The following is a 12,285-nucleotide window of genomic DNA, read 5'->3' as shown; positions in this document are numbered from 1 at the left end:
CATGATGCCACACTGCCTCCTGCCCAGCTTTTCTCCTGATCCCAGCCCAAGTGTTTTCATTCTCTTTTCCTTGTTTTCCCCAGAGTTGCTGATGGGGAGATCAAAAGTATATTATGGCAGACACTTCAAGCTCTTAATTTCTGCCACAAGCATAACGTAAGTAAAATTTTCTAACCCGCTTATGAATTTCTTTATGGTGACTCTCTGAGGAGCTAAAAATAGAGGGAAAGAATGAACCAGAAGAGCAAAACAAATGACAGAAGAGAAGAAAAGTGACTCGTGTCTCACGGGGCTTTCACAGTTTCGGAACAAATCAGGTTACTAATTTCTTAGGAATACTGGTGATGCCTTATGATTATTTTTGATTTGCATAAAATAAATTTTTAGGGTATCAGTAGTGTAATCCACCATACACTTGGTTTTCTTTTTTTTTTTAATTTTTTTTTGTGGTACTGGGGTTCCTGGAAGCCCTTCTACCTCCGGGCTACACTCCCAGACCTATTTTTTTACATTTTTATTTGGAAACAGGGTCTCCTAAGCCAGCGCGCGCGGCTGGCTTCGAACCTGCGCTATCCTCCTGTCTCTGCCTCCCAAGCGCGGGGATTATAAGCGTGCGCCACCACGCCCGGCTTTGCTTTTGTTTTAATTACGTCTTTTCAGTCTTTTATTTTCCAATAATCCCCCTTTCTCGTGTGTGTGTGTGTGTGTGTGTGTGTGTGTGTGTGTGTGTTACTAGGGATTGAACCCAGGGGCATCCTACCTCTAAGCTACACTCTCGGCCCTATTTTTTTGTTGTTGTTTGGAAACAGGGTCTCACTGAATTGCTGAGGGCTTTGCTACATTGCTGAGACTGGCCGAAAACTTTCAATCCTCCTGCCTTAGCCTCCAAGCACTGGGATGATAGGCATGTGCTACCATGCCTGGCTTCCCCTACCTTTTTTTAATTTAATTTTTCATGCCACTACTTTGTTTATGATCATGATTCTCAGATTTGTGCATGCAGCACTATCAACGGAGGCGGGGGAGGCTTCGGGGCCACCCCACAGCTCTGCTCACTATGCCTAGATCTTCGTGGCAGAGCCTGACAATGTGCATTGCTAACATTTTCCCGGATGATATGGAAGCTGCTGGTCCAAGAATCACACCTGGAATATTACTGTGTTATAGAGATCATTGTGATCACTTGTTTCCTATGTATAATTTACCTTGTTCTTTCGCCTGTATTTTCTATAACTTGTTGTTTGTATCTCTGGGCTTGTTATATTCGGGTTCCGTTTTTTTTTTAGACAAGAATATTTCCTATGTGATGCTGTGCTTTTCTCAATGCATCAGCGTCAGGAGGCATATAACGTCTGGCTGTCCCTTTCCTGATAATGCTGGTATTAATTAGTGGGTTAGGGAAGGATTAGTTTGGCCCTCTTCATTACCAATTTCCCCGTCAACCTTTCTACCTGATGGTTTTAGCATCCAGTGCTTATTATTGCCTGCATTTCATGAAGGTTAAAAGATGATAATTTTTCAATGCTATTATTCCTTCTTCATTATAAGTGGAATTGTATGAAAAATAAATTACCCTCGTGGACTTTACTGTTGCAAAATACAGCAAGATGACTATGTGATGATTCTCTTTCTGTGTCAGTATTTAGAGTGACAGATCCCTCAGTAGCCTCCAACAGCGGACAGCGATGGGTTTTCAGGGAAAATGCACAGGACATCATTATAGAAATCAATTTTCTGTGGTTTTCAGTCATTTACAGTTGTTCCTCTATCCAGTACCCAAGTTTTGCCATCTCAGGCCAGTGGGAGCTTCCTCAAGTTGGCTCCTGGGTGCTTTTTCTAAAACGAGAGCTTTTAGAAAAATCTCCCTAGACCTTTTGAGTTGGTGCCTAGACGATAGAATGCCGAGGCAATGATACAGACCACCAGATGGTCAGTTTCGATGCCAGCAGAATGTCTACCATGGTAGTCTAGGATTGCTGAAAAAGGAAATACAGGATCAGGGAACTAAATGTCAGTGCTCAGGGAAGCTTTCTATAGTTTTAAGAAAGTCAGTGAAGTTTTCATTAGAATAAATCCAAAGCCTTTATTGTCTATTAGGGTAGAAGTATTTTTTTTTCGCAATATATATAAACCTTTTTTTCATGATGCAAATGGTGCTTTCAGTTTTTTTTTTCTAAAGTTGATGCTGAGTTGAATCCTATTTCTCTTGCTTTCTACCATGCTATAGGAGATCTCTAGTTCACCTAGGGTTACTGCAGGAATTTTATAGGTAGTTAAATAGTTTTTTAAAAACTGTTTACTCTAAGTGCTAGTATTTTATCCCTAAATAACTAGGCACTAGCTATCCTGTGCATTAGAATCTTGAGTGTAATGTCTGAGGCTAATTTATCTTTGTATCTCTGCAGTACTTAGCATGAGCCTTTTTTTTTTTTTTTTTTTTGGTGGTACTGGGGTTCCTGGAAGCCCTTCTACCTCGGGCTACACTCCCAGACCTATTTTTCTTTTTACATTTTTATTTGGAAACAGGGTCTCCTAAGCCAGCGCGCGCAGCTGGCTTCGAACCTGCGTGATCCTCCTGTCTCTGCCTCCCAAGCGCGGGGATTACAAGCGTGCGCCACCACGCCCGGCTAGCCTTTTATATAAGAGAGTCTCAATAAATATTTGTTGAGTAACCAGATGGATGGATGGATGGTAGATATATAGATACATGGATAGGTGGATGGGTAGCTAGATGAACAGATGGGTGAAAGGGTGGGTGGGGGGATGGATGGATGGATGAATGAATGAATGGATGAGTAAATTATTGAATGAATCAATTTCAGTAAACCTATCTACCTGATTATGAATCAGTTTCCAGTGGACCCAAAAATTATTGTTGCTCAAAACAGTAGGCATCATTTCTCTGGGGAGCAACATATTCTTTATCTTAAGCTTTAAAATACTGGAAACTTTCTATTGATGATCTGTGACCTCTATTAAAAATGGATAAGTTTTAGACAAACTTCCCTCCTCCAAGATGGAAATCACTCCCAAACTTACTCGTTTTCATATGCTCTGCTCAGCCTTTGTATATCTATCTTTTTATTTTGCCTATTACCTAAAATGTATGCAAAAGAAAAAACATCTTGTCATATGTAAGCTGTGACAATAATACACCCTGAACCTTCATACTCTCCTTGTTTTATTGTTTTTTGTTTTTGCTGGTCTGGGGATTGAACCCAGGGGCATTCGACCTCCGAGCAACACCTCCTGCCCTATTTTTTTATTCTTTATTTTGAAACAGGATCTCACTGAGTTGCAAAGGGCCTCACTAAGTGGCTGAGACTGTCTGAACTGCAATCCTCAGGTCTCAGCCTCCCAAATGCTGGGATTACAAGCGTGCGCCACCACACCCGGCCATGCTCTCCTTGTTTTTAAAGGATCTCCCATAATACTCTCAAAGAATAGAAAAGGCAATCTGACCCAGTGGTGTTGCTGAAGACCCTCAGCTTTCCCTAAGGGGACCGTGCCCACCTTATTATCCTCAGGGTCTTGATCTTAATCAGGGCAATGGAGGTTCAAGTAGTGAGGGATTCCGGCCTAGCTATGCCAGGCAGGGCTCACAGAGATCACTTGGAAGCTTGTTAAAGTGCAGAAGCTGGGGCCCACTCCAGATGTGCTGCGTCAGAATCTGCATTTTAGCAAGAGCTCCCCATGACTGGTGTGCACATGAAATTCTGAGAAGTACTGGAGTTAAGGAAATACCTACCGTTCTGTTTATTCTGTTCCATCTTACCCTATAATACTGCTAGCACAAGGTAGCTAAAGTGATCCTTTTAATATCATTATGAATCCCTGGATTTTATATCTGGCATATCAGTTAGAGAAAAGGAAGTTGTCTGGAGAGCAAAGCCACAGTGATTTCTGAAGACGTTGATGTGCCGGGCTGCAGCACCATGAGCATCGAACTCAGCCCTGTGGTGGGTGCTGGTGGAGCACATCTTCTCTCTCTCATGGCTAATGAGGAAGGTGCAGATGCTGATCCACTGTCAAAGCTCAAAGAGACCCAACTTCTCAGATCACAGGAAGTTATTTATTGCTCAACCAAGGCATATAAGAAGCAATTTCTGGTGTGCAAACTTCTAAAAATGATCCAGATTTATTAGAGGGACATAGCCTGTTCAGATTAAGTCACCAACTATTATAAACATGATTGGCTCAGAGTGTTAGTCTGTTTCATATATGTATTATTTTAAAGGGAGCATATCATGCTGGGTGTGGTAGTACATGCTTGTAATCCCAGTATTTGGGAGGCTGAGACAGGAGGATCCCGGGTTTGTGGCCAATCTCAGCAACTTCATGAGACCCTGTTTCCAAATAAAGAATTAAAAATAAGAATGAGGCCGGGCGTGGTGGCGCACGCTTGTAATCCCCGTGCTTGGGAGGCAGAGACAGGAGGCTCGCGCAGATTCGAAGCCAGCCGCGCGTGCTGGCTTAGGAGACCCCTGTTTCCAAATAAAAATGTAAAAATAGGTCTGGGAGTGTAGCCTGGAGGTAGAAGGGCTTCCGGGAACCCCAGAACTACCAAAAAAAAAAAAAAAGGAATGAGGGTGTATCTCAGAGGTGGAATGATCCTGGGTTCAATTCTCAGTACCATTAAATAAATAAATAAATAAATAAATAAATAGTAGCATATCAAAACTATTTTGTTTTATAATATATATATATATATATATATATATATATATATATATATTCTTTTCAGTACTGGGAATTGAACCTAGGGGCATTCTACCCCTGAGCTACATCCCCAGCCCTGTTTTTTATTCTTTGTTTTGAAAGAAGGTCTAAGTATAAGCATATATATATGAGACCTTATATACATATATATATGAGACCTCATATATATGAGACCTTAGTGAGCCAGGCATGGTGGTACACACTTGTAATCCCTGTACAAGCTGAGACTTCAGGCTGAGGCTGGAGGATCGCGGGTTCACAGCCAGCCTCAGCTACTTAGTGAAGCTCTCTGCAATTTAGTAAGACCCTTTTTAAAATAGAGAATACCCTGCCCTCCCAGCAGCACCGTGGACCCCTCAGGTTCCATCAGTGGAGGAAATCAAAACCTCTGAGAAGCAGGATCTGATGAGGGGGCCACTGAGCACCCGCTTATGCAGGACAGTCCTAGCTCAAGCCTGTTGTTTCTGGGTGGTAGTTAACAGAGCCCTTTCACAATGGGAAGTGTCCTAATTTTTTTTTTTTTTTTTTGGTACTGGAGTTCCTGGAAGCCCTACTACCTCCGGGCTACACTCCCAGGCCTATTTTATACTTTTTTTATTTGAAAACAGGGTCTCTTAAACCAGCGCAGACTTTGAACCTGCGAGATCCTCCTGTCTCTGCCTCCCAAGCGCGGGGAATTACAAGCCTGCGCCACCACGCCCGGCCGGAAGTGTCCTAATTTGAGCCAGGTGTGGTGGTGCATGCCTGGAATCTCAGGGCTTGGGAGACCGAGACAGGAAGATCACAGGCTCGAGACAGGAGCCTCAGCAACTTAAGACTCTCGGCAACTTAGACTCTTGGCTACCTAGCAAGGCCCTATTTCAAAATAGAGTGAAATATTTTCCTGATTTGAATGATAATATGGCCACTCTAATTATATGTGAATTTTTAAAATTTTTGTTGTCATTTAAATGTTTTCCTGACTTCTCAAATGTGCAGTAATTATTCAGCTTGAACTGTGATTCTTCAGCAGCACCAGTTCTTACTGTATATCCATGGTGTTGCCTCTCATTTGGGGCTTTAGTCTCTTACCATTTTGTCTTTTATTTTGTATTATTGATTGATTGATTGATTGATTGATTGAGGTACTGGGAATGGAACCCAGAGGCATTCTACCTCCGAGCTACACCCCCAGCCCTATTTTTTAGTCTTTTTTTTTTTTTTTTTGAAACAGGGTCTCACTATGTTGCAGAGGGCCTCACTAAGTAGCTGAGGCTGTCTGCGAACCGCGATCCTCCTGTCTCAGCCTCCCAAATGCTGGGATTACAAGCATGCACCACCACGCATGGCTACAATTTTGTTTTTTAAAGTAGCATTTTATTATTTGTGTGTGTGCATATGTGTGGTGCTAGGGAACTGAACCCTGGGCTTTGTGCATTCTAGGAAGTGCTCTGCCACTCAGTACAACCCCAACCCCTCTCACAGTTTTAATATGCCCAGGAAAAAGGAAAAGTAATCATTGTATGATATGCTCTTCTTCCAAAAATAGACAGTTTTCATATAGAATGATGGCCATTTTAATTTCTCCAGTAATGTAGCAACATTAGGACATGCTTTTTTCTCTTGTAAAAACTTCCAGTTTAAGTTCCTTTAGAGAAATTAAGGAGACTTATATTTTTCTATCACAAGCAACTTATCGTTGAAACTGCTAGCTAATGTGTATTCTTGGTCATTTTGAGGGTCCTCCAAATAATCAAATATTGTCTTACAGTGTATTCACAGAGATGTTAAGCCTGAAAATATTCTCATAACTAAACAAGGCATAATCAAGATCTGTGACTTTGGCTTTGCACGAATTCTGAGTAAGTGGCAATTTTTTACCTATTATAGCCAGTTCCGATGATTCTACGCTGATAAAGTTTGAGTTCCTACTTGAGACGTGGACTATGTACTGGCTGTGGTGGCGTTGTTCGGAAGGGAAACCCTCACCGTAACCCTTTAGTTAGCACATCCGTTACCACCTCAAATCCACTCCATTTAGCTAGAAGTTTCTGGATGATGTCTTTGTGCTTTGTCCCATAGGAGTGGGAAAGAATTAGAAGATACATTTCTGCTCCTTGTGCACTTAAAAACTAAAGTAAAAGAAACAAAGGAATAGTGCAAGACGGCTGGCAATAAAGTACTAAAATGAAGGCGCAGGCAGCTCCCTGGAGGGAGATGTTAATGTGGGCTAAAGTAGTTGGAAAGAATTTCTAGGAGCCCTTGAAACTAGAAGTCAACTGAAAAGTAGAGAGGCTTCAGAGATACCGTTAAGAAAAAACACATTCTCCCAGACAGGCAGAATCTGAAGGGAAAGGGGGACAAATAATTATTTCTCCCAGAGTCTGGAACTTGGCAGCAGGTAAACATGAGTTAGCAGTTTACACCTTGCAGCATGGATGTGTACCGATCAGAATCCTGCTAGGACCCAATGCAGGTGACCAACCATGCATTCAAAGCACTGGACAAAAAAACTCCCCAGGCGTGGTGGTGCACACCTGTAATCCCAGTACTTGAGAGGCTGAAACAGGAAGTCCGCAGGTTCGAGGCCAGCCTCAGAAACTTAGGAAGACCCTCAAAGACGTAGCAAGTCCCTATCTCAAAATTAAAAATAAATAAGTGAATAAATAAATAGTAAATGTGTTGGGGCTGTAGCTCAGAAGTAGAATGTTCCTAGGTTCAATCCCTAGTACCCCAAAAGAAAACAAAACAAAAATAAAACGCAAAACTGACAAAGACTTTCAAGGTTCCTGTGCTTTGTGGTTGGAAATAAGGGGACCCTAATGATAAGCTGTCCCTGTGCCCTGTAGCTAAAAAGAAAAAGGACAAACACTGGGAAACTGCTGAGCTGTGACCTCTGCACTTAGCGCATAGTACATTCACATCATGAAAAATTAGGCAGCCATTAAAAGTGAGGCCACAGAGTTTTCAGTGGCACTGGAAAAATGCTCAAGATATCGTATGTGAAAAAGAAAAGCTAAACCGGGCGTAGTGGCGCACGCCTGTAATCCCAGCATTCAGGAGGCTGAGACAGGACGATGGCGATTCACGGACAGCCTCAGCTACTTAGTGAGGCCCGTTGCAACTCAGTGAGACCCTGTTTCAAAATAAAGAATAAAAAATAGGGCTGGATGTAGCTCAGAAGTAGAATGCGCCTGGGTTTCATCGCCGGTACCGCTAAAAAAAAAAAAAAAAAAAAAAAAAAAAAAAGCCAGGCGTGGTGGCGCACGCTTGTAATCCCCGTACTTGGGAGGCTGAGACAGGAGGATAGCACAGGTTTGAAGCCAGCCTCGGCTACTTAGTGAGACCCTGTTTCCAAAAAAAATATAAAATAGGTCTGGGTGTATGGCCCGGAGGTAGAAAGCCTCTGGGTTCCAGCCCTAGTACCACCAAAAACAAACAAAAACAAAAACAAACAAAAAAAAAAACTGATGTATACAGAATGATCTCAATTATACAGGAAACACATAGAAAAAATAACGGGAATACATATGACCCTCAATTCAGGAAATTAAGTGAATAATAGTCATCTGATATTTCCTATGAATGCAATGTCAGTCTTGGGGTGTTTTCCTGGAATCCACTCTATACTACAAAAGTACCCAACTTGATCACAAAAATAATGAAAAACCTTACATGTGTATGTCATTACAAACATTAAAAACATTAAAAAACTTCATATAAAAGTTACCTTATCAATAATCCTTTTGGAGATTTTTCTTTATGAGCTGGCAAAACTTCTTAAACTAGCAGTTCTACTAAAAATATAAATATATTTGATTTTTCCATGAATAGGCATTCTTGCTTTTCTGCTGATTCTTCCTACAGCAAACATAGTCATCCTTTTTTGAACAAAGAACCTCAGAACCAAGTTTAATATTAAGGGTCATCTGTTCCAGAAATTTTTTTTCTCAAGTCAGTTTAAGAACTTTTATTTGGTTTCATCTGTTAGTTCTTGTCCACGTTGACTGTCTGCAGATTTCTGAACATGGTAACGGGGACATAGTAACCAAGGTGTAAAGTTTGTGGGGTGAATCTTCATCCCTGTTACGCTGGATTTGATATGGAATATTCCTTATTCCTTTGGCCTAGACAACTTTGTTGAGCCTGGTATCAGTGCACAGGTCCAGAGTCCCCATCTCCCTACTGGCAAATCCCTGGATCTCTTTGCGTGCTCAAGGGACACACTTCTTGAAACCCACTCCATGGATGTGCTTGTGACTATTGACGGCAGGTTCTCCTGTCACCACCTCACTAATGGCAGAACAGCCCTTCTTCTCGCCACCCTTCTTTGCAGGAGCCATTTTTCAGGGCCCAAGTTGAAAAGTTGTCCCAGAAATTTTGACTGGATAACCTGACATGGTGGTACACACCTGTAATCTCAATACTTGGGAGGCTGAAACAGGAGGATCACAGGTTTACAGCCAGCCTCAGCAACTTAGTAAGGCCCTTAGCAATCTAGTGAAATCTTGTTGCAAATAAATGAATTAATTAATAAATAAATAAGTAAATAAATAAATAAGGGCTGAGGGTATAACTCAGAGGTAGAGGACCCACAGATTCAATCCCCTGAACCACAAAAAAATTAAATGAAAATATCAGGACCCCAAATTATATATAGTCTGTGTGACCAAAAGTACTAAAACAATTATGCTGTTACAAAAATCAAAACAAAACAAAGAAACATCTGGAGGTGCACTTGTGATTCCAGTACTTGGGAGGCTGTGACAGGAGGATAGCAGGCCTTAGCAACTTGTGAGGCCCTCCACAACTTAGTGAGACCCTGTTTCAAAGTAAAGAATAAAAAATCGAGCTGGAGGTGGAACTCAGAGATAGATGCTCCTGGGTTCAATCCCCAGTAACACACACACACACACACACACACACACACACACGTACACACACACAAAGAACAAAAGAACCCTCAAATGAAATACATGAAAAGATTAACAGAAAGTATCCCTGGGTGGTAAAACTCAAGTTTATTTTCTCTGTGTGTGTGTGTGTGTGTGTGTGTGTGTGTGTGTGTGTGTTGTCTATTTTTTTCTACTGGGGATTGAACCCAGGGGTACTCTACCTTTAAGTTACACCCCTCATTTATTTTTTATTTGAAACAGGGTTGCACTAGGTTTCTGAGGGCCTTACTAAGTTGCTGAGGGCCTAAGTTGCTGAGGCTGGCCACAAACTTGGAATTCTCCTATCTCAGCCTCCCAAGTACTGGGATTATAAACACCATGCCTGGCTTATTATTACTTTTTGGCTTATCATATTTTTCATAATCTCTATAGTGTGCATGCATGAGTTCTTTGCTACAAAGATGTCCCACACATACCCTGCAGCTGACTTAATCGATGGGTGGTGAGAATTGTCATTGATTGTTGCTTTCTTTCTTATTCTTCATTTCCAAATTTCTTGGTGTTTTATTCATTTTAATCACTTAAGTTTGTATAACTTTATGAAAGAACACTAGGTAATAAAGGCCATCTTGACTCACCACTGTGAAAGCCGTTAGAGAATTCTCCATCACCTCATGTCTGCTAGCTGGGCCGTCTTACTATTATTTATTTATTTATTTATTTATTTATTTATTTATTTATTTATTTATTTATTTTGGTGGTACTGGGGTTCCTGGAAGCTCTTCTATCTCCGGGCTATACTCCCAGACTCCCTGTTTGGAAACAGGGTCTCCTAAGCCAGCGCGTGCAGCTGGCTTCGAACCTGCGCAATCCTCCTGTCTCTGCCTCCCAAGCACGGGGATTACAAGCGTGAGCCACCACGCCCGGCCGTCTTACTATTTTTATTGTTTATTTTATGGTGCTGGGGATTGAACCCAGGGATACTCTACCACCAAGCTACACCCCCAGACCTATTTATTTTTATTTTTAAACAGGGTCTCAGTAAGTTGCAGAGGGCCTTATTAAGTAGCTGAGTCTGGCCATGAACCTGCAATCCTCCTGTCTCAGCCTCTCAAGTACTGGGATTACAAGCATGTGCCACCACGCCCAGGTAGGCTGGCTTTAAAACTGTCCTTCCTGTTATGCATTTGTAGAGTTCATATGTAGATGAACTCTTGCCAGTCCAAGTCCCATAGAATCATCTTACCAACGTGCTGTCAGCCTCAAAGGAAAATGGTGGGGCTCCTGGTACTTTGGAGTCATGAGCATTGTGGGGTCAGCACCTGGCGCAGTGGGGCAGGGCTGGCCAGTGAGCTCTGCCTAGCTCTCTGCCATCTGCCTGCCACACACCATGCGTGGCTCATAGGACGAGGAGTCACACTGAGGTCTTTGTCACAGTGAGTTCTGTGTAACAGATTTGGATAGAAAATTTTGTTTAATGCCATGGTCCCATACTGCATTAGTTTCCTATAGCTGTAGCTTCCGTAAATAATCACAACCCGTGCGGCTTAAAACAAATCACATTTATTCCCTCAATGTTCTGGAGGCCCCAAGTTCAGAGTCAAGGAGTCAGCAGAGCCGCACTCCTCTGAAGGCTCCAGGGGGGTTCCTGCTCCTGGTGGCAGAGCTCCTGGGCTGCAGTGTCTGCTCTGGCTCCTGGAGAGTTGTCCCTGTGTGTCTCTGTGTCTCTCCATGGTCTTCATATATTTTTTTTCCTGGTACTGGGGATGGAACCCAGGGACATTTTACCTCCAAGCCACACCCCCAGCCCTATTTTTTATTCTTTTTTTTTTTTTCTTTTTGCGGGTCTGTGGATGGAACCCAGGGGCATTTGACCTCTGAACTACACCTCCTGCCCTATTTTTTTTTAAAGAGGGTCTTACTAAATTGCAAAGAGCCTCACTAAGTAGCTGAGGCTGTCCGCCAACTGCAATCCTCCAATCTCAGCCTCCCAAATGCTGGGATTACAAGTGTTCACCACCATGCACAGCTCACCATGGCCTTCTTTTAAGGATACCTACTGTTGAATTTAGGTCCTTATGGCCTTCTTTTAAGGATACCTACTGTTGAATTTAGGTCCTTGCTAATCTAGTGTGACTTTATCGTAACTCAATGACATCTGCGAAGACCATGTTTCCAACTTAAGGTCATGTTCACAGTTACCAGGAGTTGGGACTTCAACCCTGCCTTTTGTGGGGGACACAGTTCAACCAACAACAAGCTCTGTGCTGATAATAATGTGGAAACACACACTGGTTGGTTTAGACTTGAAGTTACATTCAGAAATTCTTGCCAGTTTGGGATGACAAAGATATTAATTAGCTGAGGTCATGTGTGTGATGTGTGTGTGCACATGTGTATGTTACTGGGGCTTAAACCCAGAGACATTCTACCCCTGAGCCATACCCCCAACCCTATTTTATTTTTGTTTTGAAACACTAAGTTGCTGAAGGCTATGACAAATTGCTGAGCCTGTCCTGGAACCTGCAGTTCTCCTGTCTCCCCTCCTATTGGGACTATAGTCGGGCACCACCACACCCCACTAAGGGGCTCTTGAAAGTGGGATTTATTGTCTTCTAAGCACAGTGGAACTGTGTGCCCAATTAGTGCCTTCCTTCGTCAACTGTTAGCAGGATCCCGCCTCTGACAGTCA

General features: G+C 42.4%; 1 protein-coding gene across 1 annotated transcript in view; it reads left to right on the top strand.

The window, feature by feature from the left end:
- The window catches only part of CDKL4 (cyclin dependent kinase like 4), a gene marked incomplete at both ends in the record, with an annotated part of 40,283 nt that overhangs the window by 11,447 nt on the left and 16,551 nt on the right, over nt 1-12,285 (top strand). The window contains 2 exons of the mRNA XM_080711867.1: nt 84-156; nt 6,470-6,560. Of these exons, the coding sequence (XP_080567993.1) occupies nt 84-156; nt 6,470-6,560 (164 nt within the window). The remainder of the gene's footprint in view (nt 1-83; nt 157-6,469; nt 6,561-12,285) is intronic.

Source organism: Muscardinus avellanarius, assembly GCF_963383645.1.
Source record: "Muscardinus avellanarius genome assembly, chromosome: 15".
NCBI classification, from domain to species: domain Eukaryota; kingdom Metazoa; phylum Chordata; class Mammalia; order Rodentia; family Gliridae; genus Muscardinus; species Muscardinus avellanarius.
Note: the sequence above shows the minus strand (reverse complement) of the source record. Positions and strands in the feature narration are given on the sequence as shown.